The 24,166-nt window shown below is 51.8% G+C and overlaps 9 protein-coding genes across 9 annotated transcripts; 4 read left to right on the top strand and 5 right to left on the bottom strand.

Moving 5' to 3' along the window:
• Positions 1–670: 670 nt before the first annotated feature.
• J4E93_002217 (uncharacterized protein) lies at positions 671–2,932 on the top strand (the record flags this gene model as incomplete). Its single annotated transcript, XM_049340164.1, has 4 exons — positions 671–867; positions 918–1,216; positions 1,267–1,406; positions 1,454–2,932. The coding sequence occupies 4 exons, from the start codon at positions 671–673 to the stop codon at positions 2,930–2,932; spliced, it is 2,115 nt and encodes a 704-aa protein (XP_049202486.1).
• A 172-nt stretch (positions 2,933–3,104) lies between these two features.
• Positions 3,105–3,630, bottom strand: J4E93_002216 (uncharacterized protein; the record flags this gene model as incomplete). Its single annotated transcript, XM_049340163.1, has 2 exons — positions 3,105–3,371; positions 3,430–3,630. The coding sequence occupies 2 exons, from the start codon at positions 3,628–3,630 to the stop codon at positions 3,105–3,107; spliced, it is 468 nt and encodes a 155-aa protein (XP_049202485.1).
• Positions 3,631–3,959: 329 nt separating this feature from the next.
• On the bottom strand, positions 3,960–4,985 carry J4E93_002215 (uncharacterized protein; the record flags this gene model as incomplete). Its single annotated transcript, XM_049340162.1, has 1 exon — positions 3,960–4,985. One exon carries the CDS (start codon positions 4,983–4,985, stop codon positions 3,960–3,962), a length of 1,026 nt encoding a protein of 341 aa, XP_049202484.1.
• Positions 4,986–5,447: 462 nt separating this feature from the next.
• J4E93_002214 (uncharacterized protein) lies at positions 5,448–6,032 on the bottom strand (the record flags this gene model as incomplete). The annotated part of the gene is made up of 2 exons (XM_049340161.1): positions 5,448–5,858; positions 5,910–6,032. 2 exons carry the CDS (start codon positions 6,030–6,032, stop codon positions 5,448–5,450), a joined length of 534 nt encoding a protein of 177 aa, XP_049202483.1.
• Positions 6,033–10,454: 4,422 nt separating this feature from the next.
• Positions 10,455–12,175, top strand: J4E93_002213 (uncharacterized protein; the record flags this gene model as incomplete). Its single annotated transcript, XM_049340160.1, has 3 exons — positions 10,455–10,642; positions 10,694–11,915; positions 11,969–12,175. The coding sequence occupies 3 exons, from the start codon at positions 10,455–10,457 to the stop codon at positions 12,173–12,175; spliced, it is 1,617 nt and encodes a 538-aa protein (XP_049202482.1).
• Positions 12,176–16,280: 4,105 nt separating this feature from the next.
• Positions 16,281–17,447, bottom strand: J4E93_002212 (uncharacterized protein; the record flags this gene model as incomplete). The annotated part of the gene is made up of 1 exon (XM_049340159.1): positions 16,281–17,447. One exon carries the CDS (start codon positions 17,445–17,447, stop codon positions 16,281–16,283), a length of 1,167 nt encoding a protein of 388 aa, XP_049202481.1.
• Positions 17,448–18,858: 1,411 nt separating this feature from the next.
• Positions 18,859–19,518, top strand: J4E93_002211 (uncharacterized protein; the record flags this gene model as incomplete). The annotated part of the gene is made up of 1 exon (XM_049340158.1): positions 18,859–19,518. The coding sequence occupies one exon, from the start codon at positions 18,859–18,861 to the stop codon at positions 19,516–19,518; it is 660 nt and encodes a 219-aa protein (XP_049202480.1).
• A 2,234-nt stretch (positions 19,519–21,752) lies between these two features.
• J4E93_002210 (uncharacterized protein) lies at positions 21,753–22,069 on the bottom strand (the record flags this gene model as incomplete). Its single annotated transcript, XM_049340157.1, has 2 exons — positions 21,753–21,893; positions 21,956–22,069. 2 exons carry the CDS (start codon positions 22,067–22,069, stop codon positions 21,753–21,755), a joined length of 255 nt encoding a protein of 84 aa, XP_049202479.1.
• A 786-nt stretch (positions 22,070–22,855) lies between these two features.
• On the top strand, positions 22,856–23,158 carry J4E93_002209 (uncharacterized protein; the record flags this gene model as incomplete). Its single annotated transcript, XM_049340156.1, has 2 exons — positions 22,856–22,966; positions 23,021–23,158. The coding sequence occupies 2 exons, from the start codon at positions 22,856–22,858 to the stop codon at positions 23,156–23,158; spliced, it is 249 nt and encodes an 82-aa protein (XP_049202478.1).
• Positions 23,159–24,166: the final 1,008 nt, after the last annotated feature.

Here is a 24,166-nt window from a genome sequence, read left to right as displayed (position 1 = left end):
TTGTCTAGCGCCTCTGAATGCGCGGTGGTGGATGCTCTACCAAATCAGGCAAGGCCTTGTTGCGACGCTCAGAGTGCAGTAGAAAAGGTCGCCTGATTTCGCCGACTGATTACCAGGAGTCCAACATCATGTCTCGAGGACTGATCAGCCTTGTGCTCACAGAGACTAGCTAGTCTAGCATAACCTTATGATGCACGTCAGGCGTGCCTCTGCGGATGCGGTCAACCACCGCATATCCCAAAGTGACCAAGAGTCTTGGCCACCGATAAAAAGCCTTGTTGTTGAGCTTCATGGATTCATTGCCTACAATGTAAGGTGACACTAAAGTTTCACCACGTGGTGTAATATTAAAAAAGTTCGGCGCTACACCCATGCTGTTTAGGTTCGCCCGTAACTCTTCCAGACATTTGTATCGTCACTTGAACGTTAAATCCAAGGCTAGTGCTGACCGTAGAACGCATGAAGCTGTCAACAAACATCACGGCCCCTTCGACAAACGAAATGGCCGTTCTTACGTACCGGTGCCTGCATCTCTCATGGCTAGCTGCAGTGAGCACGAGGTGATACCAACGGAAGATCGACTCGGGATTTCGTGTCTATATAAGCTTCGTATCCCATCTTACTCTGAGTTTGCGCGCATGCCCGGTATCAATATTTTGCATCCTTGAAGATGTACCTTCCCATTCTTAGTGTGCTGTGCACCTTCTTTCTTACTACTGCTGCACAATCTAGCTCGACCTTTACTCCAGCTCGCCCACCTTCCCTACCACTGGCCGTTAAGAGTCCATATTTGAGCACGTGGTTCCCTGCCGGTAGTGATGGAGGAAATGGAGGTTATCTTCCAGGCCAGTGGCCATCGTTCTGGACGTAAGATCCCTCTCAACGCTATATGTTGGATACATGCTAACACCAAGCAGTGGTCAGATTCTAGGATGGACTGGCTTGGTCAAAGTCGATGGCGATACCTTTGTCTGGATGGGAAAACCCGACGGCTACAATGATTTCGCCAATCAGACATCATACGAATATACGTCGACCAAGAGCATCTTCACCATCACCGCAGGCGATACGGTCCAGCTCAAAGTTACATTTCTGTCACCAATAACTCCTTATGACTTCAAGCGACAGTCTCTTATCTTCTCGTACATGAACGTCGAGGTCTTTTCTCTAGACGGCTCTCAACATGACGTGCAGATCTATACAGATATCAGTGCTGGTGAGCATCCCCCTCCTCTCATGTATGCCCTCAAGCTGACGAGTAGATAGAATGGACATCCGGCGATGTCGCTGCTGTAGCTGAGTGGAGTTATGGTACTACATCCGATGGTATCGGCTATCACAAGATCAGGAAGCAAAACCAACAGACCTTAAGTGAGGTCAACGACCGCGCAGAGTGGGGTAACTGGGTAAGTAGTCTACCAAAAGGCGATGAATCATTATCTGACATTAGCAGTATTATTCCACCGAAGCAGTCGAAGGTCTTACGCATAAGTCTGGCGCAGACTCTGCAGTCCGCGATGCCTTTGACAACGATGGAAGCCTAGACAACGCGGAAGACTCCGAATTCCGACCAATCAACGCAGAGTGGCCCGTGTTTGGATACGCTCTAAATATGGGCTCTGTCGGTTCTGACGTGAAGAGCCAGCTGTACACTATCGGTCTATGTCAAGACGATGCTATACAGTTTCTGGGCGCTGACGGCCTCAACAACGTGCCGTCACTTTGGAAAAGTTACTTCCAAGACGATCTCGCCGCCCTTTCTTTTTTCTATAAAGACTACCAAGAGTCCAACAGACTCTCCACGGAGCTCGACGATAAGATCTCTAACGATTCCAAAGCAGCTGCAGGAGACGATTACGCTGTACTGACAAGCTTGGCTGCTCGTCAGGCATTCGGTGCGACTCAGCTTGTCGGGACTCAAGACAAACATTACCTCTTCCTCAAGGAAATCTCATCCAACGGAAACATGCAGACTGTGGACGTCATCTACCCCGCCACCCCAGTCTTCTACTATACCAACCCTGAATTAGTCAAGCTGTTGCTTGATCCGCACTTCGAGAACCAGGAAAGCGGGCACTATCCAAACAAGTTCGCTATTCATGATCTCGGAGCACACTACCCCAACGCTACCGGCCACCCAGACGGTCTGGACGAACACATGCCGCTGGAAGAATGCGGAAACCACATGTTCATGATGCTCGCATACGTCCAGTTATCCGGCAACACCGACTACATCACTCAACACTACCCCATCCTCAAGCAATGGACTGAATATCTGGTTGAAGAAAGTCTCCTTCCAGCCGAACAACTTTCTACCGACGACTTTGCGGGCAAACTCTCCAACCAAACTAACCTCGCACTTAAAGGCATCATCGGCCTCGAAGCCATGTCTCAAATGTCGCGTATCATCGGCGAAACAGCAGACGCAGACAACTACACCGCCATCGCCCACGACTACATCACCCGCTGGATCGACCTGGGCATCAACAAAGCCGACAACCCGCCTCACTCTATTCTTAACTACGGAAACGAAACCACACATGGCCTCCTCTACAATTTGTACAACGACCGCCTCCTCGGACTCAACCTCGTACCTCAGGAAATCTACGACATACAATCCGCCTTCTACCCCACCATCAAGGAAAAGTATGGCGTACCCCTCGATACGCGGAATCGGTACTACACAAAGTCCGACTGGGAGGTCTTCTGCGCTGCGGTAGCGAGTAAGGAGACGAGGGATATGTTTATCGGGGATTTGGCGAAGTGGGTGAATGATACGCCTAACTCCCACCCTTTTACCGATCTCTATCAGACGAACGATGGGACGCAGCCTCCTGGTATTGATTTCAAGGCTCGACCGGTTATGGGAGGGTTGTTTGCGCTTTTGTTACTTGACAGTGAGGGGTTTAGTGCGAGGAAGAGGGTGTTGTAGGGGTGTGTCACGTAGATGTGGCTCTTGGAGACATACCGGCGAGTATTGTATCTCTTGTCACATTTTACCTGGTCATGGTAGTCAAGTAGGCCCGGCATGGTCGTCTTAGTACTGAGATAATCCACAGTTCTATGTCAGACAGCGTCCCTTTCGCTTCCAACTCGCTTTCTTTTCACTTCTTACCCTTCCCTTTTCCTTTCTTTCCTCCATTATCGACACCTTCTCCATCTCCATCCAGATCCTCCAATGCTTTCTCGGCATCGACGTTGCCCTCATATTCCACATCCTCTACCCACTGCTTCGCCAAGAAAAAGTGCCATGTCGCCGCCGCTGCAAGCCCCATAACAAATACCATCGAGAACAAAGTCTTGAATATCGACCATAGTGTTATACTAGCGAAGTACCGGAGCCATGGCGTGACAATGGCTTTTCTTTCTTCCTACATAGGGTTAGCATCTAACATCATCGATATAGGTATTGCTAGAGGAAGGACGCACCTCCAGATCCGGGTTAACACAATACAAAAGCAGGAGGAGCGCGAGAAGAATGAATCCCAAGAGGATAACGGTAAGGACCTGGATGACGGCAAGTAAAATCGAGATATCGCGTGTTGTGCGGAGGACTTTGAAGCCCGCCGCAACGAGGGGTGTTACTTGTTCGAACGCAGCGTTGATTTGGCGGGAGTACGGTATACCCATTTCGAGCGCTTTGGTAGCGTAACAATGGTGGCGGGAATGTTGGGTATCGTCAAAAGAAAGAACATAGACTAGACATTAGCGATTAAATGGTGTGTTGGCTGAACCAGAAACCTGGAAAACGGCATGCATGACATAGTGGGGTCGATACATCGCGCATGCGCGACGGGAAGGTGAGATGGATGGGTGGGTTGCAGATGGGCCACTGACGTCATATTGACCGTAACCAGGAGCAGGGGTGAAACGAGTGGAGTTGTGCTTTAGCGAGAAGAGACATCAAGAACATTGCGCTGGAAGATCGATGCAATCGAGATCCATCAATTTGACTATCTTCATGTCTTTCCAGCTGGTTTCTCATCGATTTCCTCGAGGAACTTGACAACCGTCTCGATGAAGTACCACATTGCTTCACCACCAGAGAGCTCGTGGTCAGCATCGAATGGAATAACCTGACACTGCTTTCTCGCAAAACCATCTGGAATCTGATCAACCCACCTCTCCAGTAAGGCTTTCTTGTCTACAGTCGAGGGAACCATCTCGTCCTTCTCTGACATCAGAATCAACGTCGGCTTGTCCAGTTTGCCAAATGTGGACTGGAGAGCGGAAACTGGTATATCAGAAGAGAAGAAGTCGTCGTCGCCTCCAAAGGAGATTAGAGAGTGCCAGCGGTATGCTGTTATGGGAGATGTGATGATGGGTGGAATGAAGGAATTGGGCATGATGGTTTTTTCTTCACCTTTAGCGATGAGAGCTTCGGCATGCTTGAGACTGGCTGATAGGAGATCCTGTGGCATAAGAAGTCCAGCGGTTTCGCGATCTGAAGTTGGAGCTTGCATGATGTAACCGTCAACCGGAGGAGGCGCTGGCAGGGTAGTTGCGTATGTCATGATGGCCTGGCATCCTTGTTGCTCGTTATTAACTAGCGAAACCCGAAGAAGAGCATATCGTCTCAGTGGGATAGACTCGCCAGTTGAACTCCCTATCAACACAATCTTCTTCATCCCAATCTCCTTCAGATACTGCACCAACCCCTTCAGATCTTCAGCGTCTTCCTTCAAGCTTCCATATCCGAACCCTGTATAACTACTTCGCATCCTCAGCTCCCAGATACTGTACTGTACATCAGCTCCGTCTTTCAAACTCGCTCTCTCCAAAGCGTCGTTCAAGGGCCCAAGGTAGTGGGTTGTATGCGGACCACTTCCCAGCCCACCAATGAAGACCAAGGCGTTGTTGCATTTGGCCGAGTTGGAATGGCGGCGCTCGTATGCACATGTCTTCGGGTTGATCGGAGGAATGGGGTAGACATGGACTGAGAAAGGACAGAGTCGTGGTGTGTGGGTTGGCTCGGAAGTCGACATTGTTGAAAGACGGATGGTCTCTTTGTTGCTAGAGGAAGTCTGGCTGCTTCACCTCTCCTTGGATCTTCTATATGCCCTCTTACAGACTCTTGTAGTCTATTTACCTTAGATTGGCATGCCATTGTCGCCAAGAATGCATAGTCATGAGTGGGTCATCTGCGTATAGGGACGTGCGTGATTGGTGTATTTTCGCGGAGGATTTGATGGGCGTACATCAACTTGGCTTGATGTGCTAGCATGTTACATCTCTGGTTTGCTTACGCTGATCGATGCATTACATGGTAGATGGACTCCAAATTGACCACACCTTGTGAGCACAGGTCCGTTCATTGGCATTCTTCGCGCCATTCATCCATTGTATAGCATAATCCATATTCGTGACGCGTACCTCCTGGACACGATTGCAGTCTAGAACTCTATTCGTGTAAATGCGATGTACCCATGGTCAAATTCTTGTGTTCCTCACAAGAAGGCAGCCGCAGCCGCCGCAGCCATGACGCCGAACTCAGCCCCCAGCCACTGTCCAGCAAGTGCAGTCGGCATCGCGGCTCCTTCGGAACCAGTTGTAGAAGTAGCCCTCGCCGCGATGACGTTCCTCACGATGCTGAACTGATCGCTGACCTGCTGTTCCTTGAATGACCTCGCCGCACTCGGCAGGGCTGTATACCAATCTGGCTTGGAGAAGTATGTGGGCGTCTCGTCGGCCATGGTGACTTCAGCTGGAATGCTGTAATTCGAGGCGGTGTTGACGAAGGCGTCGATTTCGGAGCGCGCGGATGTGAGAGACGATTGGTAGGGTTCGCCGAGGGATTCCGTGAAGCGACCGTACGCTATCTGCGCGTTGAGGAAGACAGAGGTCGTCCAGCTCTGGGCCTGCGTGATTGTCAGTACAGCGATAGACTCCCAGGTTTGCGCTCAGCGTACATCGGATGGATTGGCAAAGGTTGGGATGGCGGACGTGGGAATTGGTGGTTCAGTGTAGACCATGAAGTCGCATACAACGCCCGCCGCTGCGGTCAGTAGAAGAAGCCCTGATTTCGCAAACATGATCTGATAGATGATGCGATATGTACTAGTAGCGAAGGTGCGTGCGAAAAGCGATCGTGGAGTGAATTGGGACCGAAGTGTGTTGTTGCTAAGGTTGATGATGTAGGACGTCAACTGCGCGCCTTCGGTGGCACACCCAAGAAATCAATCGCGGCCCCAAGACTTCTTTCCTCGTATCAAACCGTTACTGCTCCACATTTTGCTGATCGTGGTCGTAACGTCCTGGGCGCAAGAGGCTATTGGGCGAGTGTGGCTATGCATTGCGAAGGATGACGGCGCGTGCATGCTCCACGGAACGCGAATGGACCTCGGGACCCACTTTAGCTGACCAAGACGATGAAAGAACATCTTCACGTCTCTCGACGGCCAAAAAGCTGATGGAGGCCATATACACCTACAAATATACCGTTTAGCAATGTCCCGAATTGCTAGCAAGCTACGAGGTGCGCAGAGAACTCCTCGTTATTGGGTACCAAGGTAGATGCCGCGTAAATCGCCTGCCCTACGCCTCTGTCAACCATGGAAAGTTTCCCATTCTGCACATATCGGCACAGCGCAAGCCCGGCACTAGGTCCAGATATTGTCTCGCCTTCAACGATACCTGTACTCGTTGCCTCCATGGCTGTCCCGCGCATTACGGTAGCCTCTTCGATTGGAGTCCATACGCACAAGGCCTGCCGTCCAACGAGGGCTTTCATCGCTTCCAATGGTCCCAGCTCGTTAATAACTACCATAATGATGACTGTTCAGACCACTCAGCCTGACGGACGCGATGCGACTAAGACGCAATTGTGGTGGGATGCAGCTCTTTCAGCAGCCGCGTGTCTGTATGTTCGTTGTAGTCCGTGTTTGTAGTGTGCGTACGTTTCGTGGTCTGAGCGCTTCGTTCGTCCGGTATGTATCTTTAACTAGAAATCTACGATTAGTTGTTGCGACTTAGTGAGCATCTTGTTGTCCTGTCTGCAAATCGACCCAAGCGAACAGTGCGCGTGCATACAACCTTGTCCTCGTTTTTGGGAAACCAAGCTGGAGAGGCAATGGATGAGTGTTGCGCATTTAGTGAGCGCACCCAATCAATGCAGTGTCTGGGTTGTAGACGCTCCTGCTCAGCATCCATCGTCGCTTGCAGCATTATTCTCGGCACTGCTTCAACTGGAGAACGGCTTGTGATCCTGCACAAGACTGAGTCCCCGGATGCTCTGGTGTCTGTCTTAGATAGCTGAAAAGGCCTGTCGTGCGCGAATGACCTATAATCCGTGAACGTGGCGGATGACCCAAAGGCGTGGATTCGACGGGGTCCCCAAGACTGTAGTCCTTGTTCGCAGTTTTGTGTCATTGATAACAAGGGTTAACAAAAATAATACCCATTCGCCGGAGAGAGTGCGTGAGATCAGAAGACCGGTCAATTGACACAACGAGATATGGCCATGATATTACTTCTCGGTCCGTTTACCGGCGTATAGGTGTCGACACAACATTTAGAAATGAAATGAACGCGGTCCTACTCGGAACAATGCAGCTCATGTTTCCTTGTCGAGGTCAACAGCGAGCTATCGGTCAGAATGAGACATATCTGATTGAGATGCGCGCATCCAACATATGGGGGTGTGTAGTGCTCAGCATCCCGGCGCATTCGCGCTCAACGCTCGGCGGGTTTACAAACTGCGCACACACAACAAGACATGGCGTCAGCTGATACGCAGAACACGGTATTCTCTGACTACTACGATGTGTCGCAGGATGCGCATACTTGCTTGGTCGAAAAAGCAAAGCCGCAGGACATCTGCAGATGGCACACATCATACACCGTTGTACGAAGGGCGTGTCGATATCGTCAAATATCACGCGTCGTGGAAGAGAACGGTAAAGATCGGAGGCTGGCCGCCGTTTGGTACAGGCTATTCTTGCATCGCGTCCAGGATATGGGCAATCTCCTCGCATGTCTATTTTCAAGTCAATTAGAAGTGACACACGAGTGAAAGACAGAGGACTGAACCGTCCATGAACGGCGATCACATACCACTAAACCAACGAAATGGGGGACTGGGTCCGATCACTACGACATACGACGAACTATTACACCTTGAATCGGCACTGACCGTCCCAACTGGCTTTCTTGAAATGTTTTACCAAGTGGCTCGACTAGAGCAGCCACCGAGTCGTGATGAGAAGCCTTTTAGCCTAATACCCCAGTGGCAAGGCTCTGAGGATAATTGTGTCTTTTTGTGGCGCGGCGCTTGTGTTGTTCGACGGCGGCCAACGGGACGGAGGCCTTGGTTAGGACCTTCATAGATCTCGTGCTCGCGCAGCCGCCTCGAACGGTCATTCATTGATTTCTGCCCCTGTAGAGGAAAGAACGGCTGGAGATCCCGACAACTACGACGGTCCGAGCGTGGGATCTCATTGAGTGGCTGCGCATGATCGGAGTCGGAGTACACTAAACCAGCATCGGTGCACCACATAGTCATGATTACTGTAGACTATTCCAAGCTTTGGTGGCTCTTCTGGCTGGAAGCGAGGTTCAAAGGATTCGGTGTTGGTGGGCGTTGTGGATACTTGGGCTGACTCCGTGCACATTGTCTGGGGTGATCCGACAGAGTACCCTGCCCATCTCGTGATGCTAGTTAACCCACAGAACAAAGCGATGTGATTGCGCGACCTTTAGGCGCCCTCAATGTACACAAACCCACCATGCTGGGTGATGCATCGGAGATGGCTGCTTTTGATGCAGTCAGACTTGACTTTTCGATAAGACAAAATGCCAACGCAGGCAAAGATTGCTTAGGTGCGGGCGGGCACGGCATGCAGGAGTAGCCAAGTCTGCTGAAAGCCCGTTCGGGATTGCTAACAAGCATTGGAGAAGCAATTGCCGCATCAGCCGCGCATGCAGGCCCTTTCTTGTGGGTTCCAAAGGAAGGCACAGCGGCCAGAGCATCCAGCGAAGGAGTCGAAGGCGTTCAGGGCCGTGGGAAGCTGCAGGCAACGCATTCAATAATTGCTGTGATTCAGCCGGTGCAGGCTGGGCAGCGGGATGCTTAGATCTCATCTACCTTATGGCGTCTTCGGCTGATCAAGAGTGTTGGAAGATTGGCATAGAAAGAAGAGCCAGCCACCCGTTGGCGGCTTGGCCCAGACATCGCCCAGGCGTAAGCGAGACCGCCCGTTTATACGGTGGCCGAATCACGTTGACAGGACGCTAATCAGGGATTGTGCTGCTTGCAGCATGTACTATCAAATAAGACGATGGTAGGATGTGGTAAATGAGCCCGGTGAAGCAGTTGCAATGTATCGCGTGAGGTCTCCTCGGAGCGCGTTAGCTGTTGTTGATCTCTGGGGAAACAGTCTGGGGAAACCTCTGGGGAACGGCTCGAGGCGCTGACGGTGTAAGAAGAAAAGCGGGATATCGCATTGCAGATGTGGAGTTTCCGCGGAGTGTGTTATTGAGCTGGATTGGCCATGAACGAAGGAGCGTTCTGCCGTTCGGCGCTAGCCCGTGCCTCACATCCATCACGTGTTTGGGGCACCATCGAGTTAGCAGGCTGGGGAAATCCGGCTCCATCTTTCCGCCAACCACGCCTCATCACCTCGGCTCCGCGTGCTCTGCTGTCTTCCCCAGGCTGGCCCCAATCATTATGGGGAGACCCTGAAAATGCGCTTGTCAGACCCACGTTCTCGGTCGCTGGAGTCGTGAGCTTAGAGTAAGGGGTTAGTGGCTGGTTAATCTATTCAACCGTAGCATGCGACACTCTCACAGCTGATCACGACCTTCGAGAAGGTTGGCAGAAGTGTCAAGCCTGTATGGCCGAGCCGGAACAAGGTCGCGGCTGGAGGCTTGTCCTTGCCCAGGTGAGCTTCACGAGGGCATACCGGGCTGGCGGGCCTTGTCGCACTGTAGGCATGCATCCATCAGGCCAGGTCCAACATTTCCATCACAAGACAAATGAGCCTCATTGCTTAGGCTTCTTGTTGTTCTTGACGGCTGACCGTCCCGCGCGCCGAGGCCGACTTGACACTGGTAACAAGATGATCCGTTCATGGGCAAGACGAAGCTTGGGGTCTGGGCAAGCTACCCTTGACCCCACCGTTTTGGGCAATTTGCCGCCCACTCTACCCCATACGGCGGTTCATCCGCGCAGAGTGCCACACATTTCTCCAGTCGAATTTAACCGGTCCGCTAGACCGTTGTTCTGGAGCCAAGGTCCTCTGCGAGGATAGTATCGTGCAGGCCGGGAGGCATATATATGAAGCTCCAACATGTTCAATCTATCCAGGCTCAGCTGCAATCAGCCCAACCCGACAAGTCAACAGCTTATATACCCTGCTGCCCAGGACAGTGTAAGGTTGTGTGTTTCAAACCAACCTTCACTCATTCCCTCGTTACATCGATTCAACAAGCAGTCTTCGGACTAAGAGTCGGACGCCATGGGTCTCTACCAGAAGTTCACGCCCAAGATGGGTGCCGTTGCGAAAAGCAGGGCCGACGTCGAAGCTGCTCAGGCTGAGGCTCCTCACCTGAAGAAAGTCAACTGGAGGTCCGACGCCGGTCTCCGCAAGCTCTACTTCTACGCCTTCTTCATCTGTATCGCTTCTGCGACCACAGGTTACGATGGGTAAGCCTTTCCATTACTGTTCTTCAATTGATCAAAGCTAACCTTCCCTAGTTCCATGTTGAACAACCTTCGCATTCTGCCCAGGTGGACAGAGTTCTTCGGCGACCCAAAGGGAGACACTCTCGGTCTCTTGACTGCTCTCTACTCCATCGGTTCGATTGCCTCGCTTCCTGTCGCTCCCTTCATTGCCGATCGCTTTGGTCGCCGCGCCTGCATTACCTTCGGATGTGTCATCATGATTGTCGCAGCTTCCATCCAGGCCGCCGCTAAGAACCTCGACTACTTCATGGGTGGACGTTTCCTTATGGGTTTCGGAAACTCGCTTGCTCAACTCTCGTCTCCCCTGCTCCTTACCGAACTCTGCCACCCTCAGCATCGTGCTCGTGTCACCGCCGTCTACAACTGCTTGTGGAACGTTGGTGCCATCATCTGCACATGGTTGACTTTCGGTACCAAGCGCATTGAGAGCGACTGGTGCTGGCGCGTGCCCGCTCTTACCCAGGCTGCTCCTTCCGTCATTCAGTTGGCCGCTATCTGGTTCATCCCCGAGTCCCCACGTTGGTTGATCGCCAAGGAGAGGAACGAGGAGGCTCTTGCCATTCTTGCCAAGTACCACGCCAACGGCGATGCCAACAACGCTACCGTCCAATTCGAGTTTGCTGAGATCAAGGAAACTCTCCGCCTCGAGTTCCAGTACCAGAAGACCTCCACCTACTTCGACTTCTTCAAGACCAAGGGAAACAGGTACAGGCTTATGCTCCTCGCATCTCTCGGTCTTTTCTCCCAATGGTCTGGCAACGGTCTTGTCTCCTACTACGCCACCGATGTTTACGACTCCATTGGTATCACAGACGCTGACACCCAGCTCGGTATCAACGGTGGTCTTACCATTCTGTCTCTCATCGTTTCCGTCTCGTGCGCTCTGCTCGTTGACCGCGTTGGTCGTCGCCCGCTCTTCATCTCTGCCACCGCAGCCATGTGCGTTACCTTCATCGTCTGGACTATCGCTTCGTCTCAGCAGGAGGCTACCAAGAGCAAGGCTGCTGGTCAGGCCGTCATTGCCATGATCTGGATCTTCTCCGTCGCTTACGCGCTGGCTTGGTCTGGTCTGCTTGTCGCCTACACTGTCGAGATTCTGCCCTTCAAGATTCGTGCCAAGGGTCTCATGATCATGAACTTGTTCATCCAGATCGCTTTGACCATCAACCAATACGTCAACCCTCTCGGATTCGAGCACCTGCACCCTACCTGGAAGTTCTACACCATCTACGCCGTAAGTCTTACAACTACAATCCTAAAGATGAATTATTTACTAACTGAAATCAGTGCTGGATCTTCCTCGAGCTCATCTTCGTCACTGTCTTCTACGTCGAGACCCGTGGTCCCACTCTTGAGGAGGTCGCCAAGATCTTCGATGGCGATGAGGCTGAGGTCGCTCACATCGACATTGAGCACGTTGAGAAGAACGTCATGACTTCCGGCTACGAGAAGGATGACAACGTCCGCATTGAGCAGGTCCGATCATCCCAGTAGATGATTTGATCTCTCGTGTGTATATAATTGCTGCTTTGATTGACGTGGAATGATGGTTGTTGGATGATTTTGCTATATACCAAGTATGCATGTCCTTCGCTAGTACTAGTAATCGATATGCGTCCTCTTCTCATATTATATCCAGCTCTGTAGTTTGTACATCATGCGCCAATAACGCCCTGCTCCATCTGACTAACCTCCCTTACTTGCCGCCTTGCCTCCTTTCTCTGTCTTCGTCTCTCCATCTTTGCCTTGATAGTGGCTTTGATTCCCGAGCAGCACATTACTGAAGAGAACAGTGCACTTCCCATCCACAGCAGCGCGTTAATGAGGTCGCACCACACAGCTCTCTTCATGCGCCCCACATCCACGTTCTGGTACCCCTGCTCGATATCCCCGTTTAGATAAATGGTATAGAAAAGGCCAAAAGAAGCAATCCACAAGACCGCCAAGATCCATTCCGGGATCCAAGTGACACGGTAGTTCCGTACTGTTACACTATCGATGACTAGCACCAACAGGGTAAGGCCAAAAACAACTTGCGCGAATATAAAGTCTGTCTTCGAAGTGCTTGTCGCATGGCTCAATTCGATGGCGTAGGATATGCCCGATGCAAGTGCGAAAGCGAATTGGAAGATACGAATGCTGAGACGAAAGAGAGATACGGCGGGCTTGTCGAGTTTGGCATTTATCGCGGACTTGAAAGAGGACGGAGAGATGAATTGCGACTTGAAGTAGGGTGGTGGTGGTACGGATGGTATTGAGTGGGTTGATGAGGCCGATGATGATGGTGTGGATGGTTTGTTGTAAATGGGCTCGGTCTGCTTTGGTTGACCCATTGTGTCTGTTATGCTCGAGTGGAAGTCGGGAATTTAGGAGTCAAAGTCGCGAAGAGAAGTGTGAAGATGGTTCAGCCTGGAGCAAGCAGTGGGTCATCCTGAGGTTATATGTGCACTCAGACTGCTGACGCGGCTAGTTTGGGTAAAATTCGGCGCAATGTACGAGAGAGAGCTTTTCATGGCACTTTCTTCTTAATTTAGTTGTGCTAAGTGGAGCCTGATAGGTGTGCTAGAGATTTGTTGCTGGAAGATGCGTATTCTAAGAGAACACGAGCGAATGCGAGGACTGGCGCCCTAGCGTCAACATCGGAGGGAAGAACCCGCGTCGGATCAGCAACGATCAATGCGACTCCGCCACACTCATCGTGGGGGCTTTAGCCACGAAAAAGCTCCTAGTTAGGTGACGCGTTGAGAAGGGGTCAGTCAGGTCAGTTTTTTGAGTTTCCTGGTGCTGGAGATGCTTGCGACGTTGCGCAGCCCTCGCGGAAGGTGTTCACGCTAGAAGCGATGATGTATGCCGCTAGCGGCTGTGTTCTCTCTTAATACGCGCTCCTCGCTCAGAATACGCATTCTGGTGTGTCAACATCCTCTCATCAGCAACACCAACATGCAGCAAGATTCGCCACTCACGGAAGCTACATCAACTTCGAGAGGAGGGTCTCTTCTGAATTCACGGGAATCCTCTCCATACGAGCAAAATGGGAAAGTTACGGCAAGAACATCAAAGATAACGAGGAAGTCTCATCGCAAATCGCGGGCTGGATGTGTTCATTGCAAGACGCGTCGCATCAAGGTACGTACATAGATAGTATTCGAGTATCTCGAAAACATTTGCGACGTCTCTTGAACAAGGCGTAGGGTTAGTTTCTTGTATACAGCACGCCGAGCTCTCGTTCAAGGACAAAGTTTACGTTCAACGTGCTAACACGATATCTAGTGCGATGAGGGCAAGCCATTCTGTACCAATTGCAAAAGGCGGCAGGTCCGCTGCGAGTACCCGGCAACGTCTAGTACTGTTCCAGAAATCACTGGCCTACGACAACCCGGTGGCCTTCCACTCTCTGAGATTGAACTTACATATCACTGGACGACGACTACCTGCCACTCGTTATCAGCATGGCCTGCCGGCGCTGCTCGCGTACAATCAAGCACAGAAGAAATCGCATTCAAAAACGAACACGTTCTACACCTCATATTCGCGTTCACCGCTCTCCATCTCGCTACGTGCCGGCCAGACCGCAGAGAATCCTATATCGCTACTTCAAACCATCACTACGAATGCGCTCTAGCACTTGTCACTCCAGAGATAGCCAAACTCAATCCCGCCAACTGCGATGCGGTCCTTCAATCTGTTCAGCTGATCTGCTTCGTCAGTTGGGCAAGAGGACCGCAGGCTGGTGAATACCTTGCTTTTGGTAAGCATGGTAGATCGGAGTGGCTGGTCATGTTCCGTGGAATCCGAACGACACTCAGCGCCTTTGAGATAGACAATTTCGCGAAGACACATGCGCCGGCAGTCCGTAACAAGGGTCGGCTATTACCACCAACAGACGGGCCATTTGAGTACGAGAAGCATCTTGAAGAGCTGAAAGAGCATATTGGCATCGCGTCTGAAGCTTCTGATCGCGACGATAACGTGCTTAGTGTACACATCCTACAGGAAATGTATTCAAATCGTTACACTGGCAAAGACGGCGAATACCATGTGGTGTTTGGATGGCTGTACCGAATGAGCGACGGCTTTCTCGATCGCCTACAACGATGCGATCCGCTGCCACTCATCATCTACGCGCACTTTGTCGTTTTGATGCACGACATGGAAAGATTCTGGTATATGAAAGGGTGGACACACCATGTTATGAGTGGAATATTCGAAGCTCTGCCCATGGAGCATAAGCCCTGGATACGCTGGCCCATGGCCTGTGTCGGGTGGATAGCACCTTAGCTCATCTATTGGACTTTTGTGATAAGCTCAATTGACTTTTAAGAAGCATCACGTGCACGTTCAATTGAGGTGTATAATTTACATTGCTTTCCTGAAGTCTGGGGCTACTCTCCACCAGCAAGCGCCATGTTCATCTCTGAAGTGTCACACCGTGTCCATACATAAGCCAGTCATGATAACCGTGGCTGATAATGCTCATGTCCCGAGTGCGGCCGTTGTGAAGGTTCAATCAAAGAGACCCAAATCCTACTCATCGCAATCGGCCAACCCGTGTTGCTGTCCTGAGATCAAACGAAGCGATAGTGTGCCTCCGTGTGGTCTGAGCTGGGGTAGTCAGTGCGAGGGTCGCGTCTGTCAGAGCCAGAGGGACGATAAGGAAGACTTGTATGCATAGCAACACGAGTATCTTCGTACCGACCGCACCAGCCCAAGAAGTACGACCTATTAACGGGATCTAAGATGAGTGGACGAAGTCAGTATTGATATCACATACGGTGCGTACAGGGAGGTTACTGACACGGTATATAGGCGCCAGTCGGAAGATCGTAGGTGATCGCAAGCGGAGGTTGGCAGAGAAAGGCTACTGCCTCTTGAGGGGTGAACATTATGGACGTATGTGAGGGTTGGGCGTTCATGACACTCATGTCCCACCCCATACTCTTCTCCACCATCTCCATACCCTTCTTCTCCATCTCCAGTGACGCTTTTTCGCGCCCAGCAAGAACATGTGCGATATATCGTACGTCGTCTGGCACAGTAGTGTCGTCAGCCTGATCCTGAGGAGCTTTCAACCTCGATGAATATGAGGGGAACACATCGTCAAGCTCGTCGCTCAGCATCAAGTCAATTTCTGTGGATGTCTGAGTGGGGAAGGACTTGGCTCGGGAGCTTTCGGTAGGTGCCTGGGCCTTTGGCTGCGTTCTCATATATCGCACGTCGTCCGCCGCAGTAGTGTCGTCAGCCTCCTCATTTACTTGCGCTGCCATGACTTCCGGTTCCCTCTGTCGCTTGGTAGGAAGCTGCGGCTGAGACTGAGACGATTCGGAATCCGCTCGCGCACGTTTTGCGCCTCTCGCCATGGTGAAGCGAGATGCGGTACTATTGGAGGTCACAAGTTAGCGAGTCTAGGATAAAGTAAGCCCGCGCATTCGGACAGTTCAGACAAAGAGGTTCGCGGCCGCGGTGAGTTGCTGGTTCTGCAAGTTCCAAGGTTATAGGTAGCTCATATAAGGTGAGTCCTAAAATTCCCGCTTGGACCACCAACAAACGCTCGTAGAAGGCGCAACCACGTGGGGGCAGCTATTGTACGGCTGTTGTGTGATCAAACCCGACCTTTTCTACCAGTCTTGGCATTGAAGTCCTGGAGTGCTTGTCTGAAGCCAGGCCAGGCGTCTCTGACCAGGGGATTGCCCTCTAGCGTTCGTAGATAGTTTTCAGGTACGTCATGAAGTCGCTTTCCCAGGTGAATGCCTTTGTGGAATCTCCATGTGTCTGATGCCGAAAGAGCGTTCGATCGAGACCCTTGTGCGCTCCGTGTGGGAGGCTGCGATAGCTGAGCTTGTGTCTGTTGGGGTTGAGTCTGGTCTGGCCGAAGACGTGCCTGCCCCGGCCTGTGGTATTCGAATGCCTCCAAAAGGCCCGCATGCTTGTCCCTGTATTTGTATAGCTGACCACCGATCATTTTGATGTAGTTTTCGTTCACATCGGTGAACCGCTTGCCCCTGTGCATACCGAATGTGAAGACGTAGTCGCGTGCCGGATTGTACTCCGGTGTTGTCGGTCCATCCGTGGACTCTTCGCTTGTGTCGCTGCTGATGCTAATGACGCTCGATCGCCGAGACGTTATGGATGGTGCGAGGGAGATGTATGCGGCCGAATCAGCAGAGGTGTCCTCCTGGTAGAGACCGTAGCGCACTCGCGTGGTTGAGGTACTGAGTGGGTAATCGCGCAGATAGAGCTGCCTGTATACTGCGACCGCGGCTGCCTCGGTAAACATTGTCTGCGCTCGTGGTTGTCTTCCTCGACCGGTCGTGGGCAGTGGCGCCTGTACGTTGATCTCAATGTCCTCGGCCTCATACATGTCGTCGTCGAGTAAGTCGTCGCCGAATTGGTCTGAGTCGGAACTGTCGCCGTCCATGTCGAGATCAAAGTCGTCGTTGCGTGAGGACCTGTAGAGCGCTTCGAAGTTATTGCCACCAGAGGAGAGAGGTATGAAGTCTTGGCCCGATTCGTTCCTGCCATTCTTCTGCGCAAAACGTCCGCCACGTCCGCCTCCTCGCCCACCCCGTCCTGCGCCACCACCACGGCCTCCTCCTCCGCGACCTCCACCACGGCCTCCACGTGCTCCGCCGCGCTCGCTGCGTCGCGCGTTGTGTATCGCCTTTTGCCGTGCTTTGTGTCGTATCGGGGGCGGTCCGGTTGGCTTGGACCCTCTGGATTTCCGGTTGGCAGCCGCACTGGCGCGCCGTTGCTGGCAGGGGCGCGACATTGCGACGGCGGAGTTTGGCTGTGAGTTAGTTGAGAAGGATGACGAATTCCAACTTGTGTGTTCAACGTCAGACTTCGAGACGCTCGGCCCCACAACTACCGATTCGGCATCCCGAAATGGCCCTTTCTCCCCCTGCGCACGTCCAACACCATGGACCCTGATTTTGTACAGTACGCGACTGTTGCGCACCTGGGCACATATTCACCGATCGAAAAATTATACTTTGTTGGGAACGACGTGTGAAGATGAGACGAACGTTGCCCATCACTCGCTAATATATGTACCCTTGCCCAACACTGCGACAAGCGGCCATGCGAACCCAAATATCCTTGCTTTGTCTCGAAAGCAGTATTGAATCTGAATCTTACCTACAGCATTCAATGGCTACCGCCCGGGTGATCACAGAAGCTTCGAAATGGCAAAGGTACTGATATAGATTCCTTCCAAGCGACGCAGCGACTTGTTTGCATCAGTCGTAGGTATCTTTGCCGGCCTTCTTTCGCTAATCTCCAGAGCGCTCACCAGGGCGTTCAACACGTGGAGGCCAAGCTGATGTATCTACGCGCGCACGATGTTGACCTTGCTGAGCTCTGAGGTGATGTGGCCGTGGATATGCAGATGCTCTCTTGCGTCGATATAGGCTCCAGGGTGTTCAGTTCTTACTTGATTGAGGTGGTCTCTTGGAGAACGAGCGATCTTCGTTATGGATAGGGAACACCAAAGACTTGAAACAGCGAAGTCAAGAGCTCAAGCCAGCGTGGATATGACGTATCTTCGCCTTCCTCTGTTATCATCTCGAAGATGCGCATGCCTCAAGGATGTTAAGGCCATCTCTACGATGATCATGACTTCATTGCGCCGCTCCCAATTTCCTGGCCCCCTCGACCATTGAGCACCGCCCATCTCACATAACATTGCCCAGCGCATTAACCCGCGCCGCCCTCATGAACTCACATTCTTTGCAGGCCCTCACATTCCTTGCGGCTCTACGATGCACCTCATTGCACAAAGTGGATGCTTGCCGCTGACGCTGCCGCCGAACACTCTATTTGAGCCACCGTGCCGCAACCCCGCATATCAGCCTTGCACAACCGCCGCATGGTCCGAGTACTCAAGCGGGATCGCCACACCAAAATAGTAGCGATGAACAGATAGACAGGGTGAAGGGCGGGTAGTCCGGCGTAGTTACTCTGAAACGAAATCTCTCTACTCTTTAATAAGGTACAAGAGTACCTGCTCGTCAGCGCGTACAGTACCTGCATTCACTCTCCCTTGCATCTTCCAGCTGGCCTTGGATCCGGTTATCCGCTCGTCTTTGTCTCACTTGACTGACTGCGTCATCAACTCTACTTCTTCTTCATCGAAACAAATACCCAACACTACTAGAAGCATTAGCAAGCAGGTCTTCAAGATGCACACCAACACCTTCGCCGTCCTCTCTTCGGTTCTCTTCCTCGCGCCCACACTATGCGCAGCGCGCGTCCTCCCTCCTCAACCCCCGCGCATTCTCCCCCGTGGTGATGCACAGTCATTGCTATCGTCGTCCGCTACATCGCTGGCCGATAAATGCACCTTCACCCTCTTTCACAAGCAACTCATGACCGCTGCCCGTCCAGCGTCAGCAAGCGATGGGAAAATCAACTACGTCCAAGTCGACAGCTTGGAAGACCACATGAACGGAATCACTATCGATCTCGCTTCTTCGAGACCCCGGACGGAGCGCAACTCGTATGTGAAGGTCTCTGCGACGCAGATCTTCGAGATCGATGGACTGCTAGATGACACCAAGTTGACTATCTACGGCTCCGATGGAGAAGACACGCTGGTCTTTGAATACGATGGGCTGAAGTGGGCGACCGAGGGCGGGAGCAAGAAGTTGCACCCCGAAGCATGGTGCAACACCGGTTCCTGGGCGGAGAGTGGGAACGGAAGCAGGGTATGTCATTCCTCGGGGTTCACATACGAGGATCACATTGCTAACAATCATGTGCAGCAACGGTCAATGGAGTGCGCGTTCCCTTGCGCCAAGATTGAGGACGACGAAGAGGATGAGAGGGAAGAGCTGCGGTAGATCACCAGGGTCTAACGCAAGGCTCTGGGTCAGCATTCGATATGCTACTCATCTGATCAGAGCAAGACTTTCTGGAATTTCTTTTGTCCTTCCTTCGATTCCCCAACACTTGATACCCATCCAAAAAGAATGATAGTCACATCCAATGTGAAAGCCGTAAAGACCCGCAGGTTTGAAGCTAAATTCATTCCATTTTGAAGCTACAATAGTCTAAGTTCATTGGTCTGATTGAGTGATGCCAGCGTAACAAACTCTAGGAAAAGGAAATGCTCTATACTACCTAGGTACAATCGAAAGTCATCTCAACGTCATCCTCCCTACCTATTTCCGAACGTCCAAGCATCTCTAGTCACACCAAACCACTCCATCTCCTCATCTGCCTTCTTTCCACACTGACAGCACCCTCTTTCCCTGCCCTCTTCCTCCTCAATCGGCATCATCATCCTCTTCTCCAACCACCTTGCTAGCCCCTCATCATCACACCCCGTAACTTTCGCAACACCAACTCCCCTCACCCCAGTAAACAATTTCAACACCGAATTATCCGCTCCATCAAACATACTCTGCCAGACCTTGATCTGGAGAAACTCCGCGCCAGAGAATGCGGCTGTAGCTTGACTGCTGGTAAACCGGGGATCAGTATCCAGACGTAGTTCAAGCTGCCAGCGCGTGATCTTCGCAATACTGGTCGGAGATAGGATTGGTTTCTCGGGTAGGATCAGATGTGGTAGGGCTGTTAGGAGAGAGCGGTGGGCGTGGAAGACATGTGTGGTATATAGTAGATCCTGGGCTTCTTCGTGGATCTTGCGACATGCGCCGAGGATGGCCGGGTAGACCATTGGAGGCCTGGATGGCGTGGAGTATGTAGCGAGATCTTTGTGGTGCGGTGTGTTCGGACAGAGGAGCTCTTCGTAGATTTGGTTTCGGAGTTCTGCCGGTAGACGGAAGAGGATTGAGGTTTTCTGGGGGTCTGTTGCGCCTCTTTCCATTGGAGTTGTTTCTGATGCTGTAGAGACAAGAGGCTGGTCCTGTAGTGGTTCGTATGTAGCTGGGATGAGCGATAATGGTGAGGCCGAACTCGGCGCACTCCCAGAGAACGGTGATGCGTCGGTCGAATGCGTTCTGGGCATGTTGAAATGTGCTGCGTAGTAGTATGCTGTTGCCATGTTCGACGATTTTGCTCCTTTGTTTGTCTAGCCTGGCGATGAATTGGAGATGGTTGATCGATAGCGGTGCTTGGAGATTGTCGTTGATGTATCCCGAGGTTGACCACTCGCAATTCACAGCTCTTGTGGGTCAAGTTGTTTGGTTTCCAGTCGATATATGTTCCTTCAAGATACTATGACGGTATGCTGTTCTTCGTTGATATCTTGATTCGTCTTTGTCCCGATCGGGTGATGCTGACTCGGAGAGTTGTTGCTGACGGAGTTCCGACAAACGATGATGATAAGCTTGGAACTATGTTATGCAACACTGTCGGATTGATCCAATTCTTATACAAAGCAGTTCGTGTCTCATATCAATCGCAATCACCTTATCGTCAGTATCGTCGTCTGCTCGCCGTCACGTTAAGATTCCAAGCCTCGGTCCGAAAAGGGCAAGATCGTCTGGGAGTAGCGTGAACGTCGCGCCACATACCATTGGATATCACTCCACCGCCATTTGTTGAGCTGAGATCATTGTAGTTATGTCTATGGTTGTCACACTCATCGCACGATAAATTTTCGAATGCAGTTCTCGGATGCCTCCATGTTTACAGAGTACGTGTGTCGCGCAGGCAGAGCGCAAAGTTAAGTCGGCGCTTCGGTTTTGGGAACGACGCATTGGCAGGCTAACCCCGCCCGCGGGGGGATTACCTATCAACGGGCCGCAGCAGGCGTCATGTGTGGACACTAACCTGCCGCCGTGCTTACGGAAAGTGTCGTATCCCCATCAGCCATCACTCCTTTACTCCAAAGCTGGCATCGAACGACACAGTGATGACAATCAAACGTTAGCACATTGAGCTCAGAAACCTACCTCTGCATGTGGTTTAGGTTGCATTTGATGAGAACGATAGTACATTGACGATACAGACGTGTTATCCTAGTAGAGCCGACCCTCTCACTAAACGACTTGGACGATCCACAAGGACCATATGCTCCACTTTCAATACATCACGCTCATGCCGCCGCCTCCCATTATGCTCCACACACCTCCACCATGCCTTCAACGGCTGTCCCGGCAGAATCGCTTTACTGGCATGGCTCGCGGAACTGAACGGTGAAGCCGCCAACGTGGGACCATTTGCCGCCAGCGTTGCAGGCTACGCCGTCCTTGTTACGCTTCTTGTCCACGCAGACAACCTGGCAGTCTTCCGCAGCACCGAAGTTGTTCTGTGAAGGAGCGAGGCCGCAATTAGCTCGATCTTCATATTCAAGAGCTTTGAAAGACTTACAACACTGGCGCAGCAGTGCGAGCCATCTTGGAAGAGACATTGGCAGATGTGGGAAGCCTGAGCACCAAACGCGATCGTGAAGAAGACCGCGGCAACGGAGAGAATGCGGACCATGATGACGGATTGAGAAGAGAGTGGGCAAGTTGAAGTAGGGTTGGGTGTTGAAGTTGTGAGAGAAGTGTTGCTGGCTGCTGTGATATCTTCTCTGCAGAGGCGAGATCACCTGCCTTTTTAACATGTTCTCCTGTATCTATTACATTGACCTGAAGGCGAAGCATTTCGTTAGCATCGTGATAGCAACATGGGTAAAGCGGATTGATTGGTCTCTTTTCGGACCTTTTCGTGTATCTCTTTCGGACCTTCTACTACCTGCTCAACTAGGTACCAATCTCGGCTTCCTTCCCCATACTGTTCTTCACACACCGCAAACTGCAAGCAACAGAGGAGATCTAAAGCCTCATCGGTACATCTTTCGTCGACACTTCGGTGGCCATTAGCAGTAGCCCAGGCACTGGACCCTTTAGCTTAGCTGAGCTTGTCTTTCTAAGCCAAGATAGGCCTTGGTCCTCAACACGTGGTTATGGTATACGAGGTGTACTTGGGCTTCGCGTGGTAACTACCCTGTTCATCGCATGGCTTCGTCTAATCAGAACACCCCTGAGGTCGTATTCTGTTCGGCCCTCAGATGTGAGGGAAACAATGGCGATGACCGCGACACTTGATTCCACCGCAGTCATCTGCAAGATAGACTGGCTTATTGATCCGGAATTCACTCAGTCAATACATCCGTTCTGACCACTAGATGTCTTGGATTGTATAAAGTACCTATACTCGTCCTCTCCATCCATTCACTCAACTCCAGACCGCACCATCTCTCTTTCCTTCCAGACCAACATCAAAATGGTGCGCCTCTCCGCCGTCTTCGGCTTCCTCCTTACCATGGCCGTTGGTACCCAGGCTTCTTTCTACTGTCAGTGCTTGTACCAGGACGGTTCCCACTGCTGTGTCGCTGTAAGTCCCTCGAACCCCTCATGAAGAGAAATTGGAGACTGATCAACGTTGTAGGAAAACAATGGCGGCTGCACCAGGTCCTGCTTGAACGTCGCGCCGCTGTTCGAGAACGACAAGCCCTGCAATGCTGGAGGAAAGTCCTCGGACGTGAGCTTCTTCACCGCTCAGGGCCGCCACGCCTGCAACGACTAAGTTCGTCATGGAATATTTGGTGGCGTACCAGGGAGGTCATGGAAAGGAAGATCAAGATCGGAAGTTGGAAAACGTATGGCGAGCTCAGAGATCACCCGCTCTGGTGGTGCTGGACGACTTCCATATAAATCATATCCTCATAATTGCATTGTCTTCTTGTTCCTAGGATGGAGAGGATCTTCGCACTCGCTTCGCAGCTTTTCGTTGTTGTCAAACATCCGTCTCCGATTACTTCTTGTCAGGTTGACCGTTGCTATCATACTTCGCGTAATATACATGCATCGTAAATCGTTCAAGTGCCATACATGACAACTAGTATGTCCAGATCCAAATCTGCCACTGGAATGAAATCTAATTCTTTCCTCCATAAATTATCACGCCCCTCATCCGCACATGACTTGTCATCATACAGCCATGCCCGCTATACCGACCCCAACAGCGGCAGCAAGGCCTTTGGCCCAACCTACTCCTTGTGTAGGCGCCGCGTTCACTACGATCGTTCGCGTCACTCCTGTCTTACCAGTGAGCGTACCCATACCGATCGATCCTACGCCTGGAAGTGGTGCGTTCGTCTGAACAGGCTTGAAGTCTAGCGATATAGTGTATGGCCACCAGGTGGAATATGTCCCGCCGATCCATGTCTCGGCCCATACCACTGTGTAGAAGGGTACGTTGCTGAATGGTGTCGCCAATCGCGTAACGTCTGCGCCTGCAGTCCCGGCAACATTGATGGGTGGAGCTGCTGGCGCCATAGCATTGACAGGAGGCGCAAGAGCTGGTGGTGGTATAGGATTGACGACCGGATCGACAGCGGGAACAGGTATAGCTACAGGCGCAGGTAATGCAGGCACGGGAAGCGCGGGATCGACAGGAAGAGCTGGGGCAGGTTCTGCAACTGGTATCGCTGTAATGACAGCAGGCGGTTGTTGAACAGGCGCGAGTGCACCGTCGACTGGGGCAATGCCGGGTCCCTGACGGAGCCTGTATCATCGTTAGTGTCTGTTAGAT

This window comes from Alternaria ventricosa, assembly GCF_023758065.1.
Source record: "Alternaria ventricosa strain BMP 2768 chromosome Unknown scaffold_3, whole genome shotgun sequence".
NCBI lineage: Eukaryota > Fungi > Ascomycota > Dothideomycetes > Pleosporales > Pleosporaceae > Alternaria > Alternaria ventricosa.
Note: the sequence above shows the minus strand (reverse complement) of the source record. Positions and strands in the feature narration are given on the sequence as shown.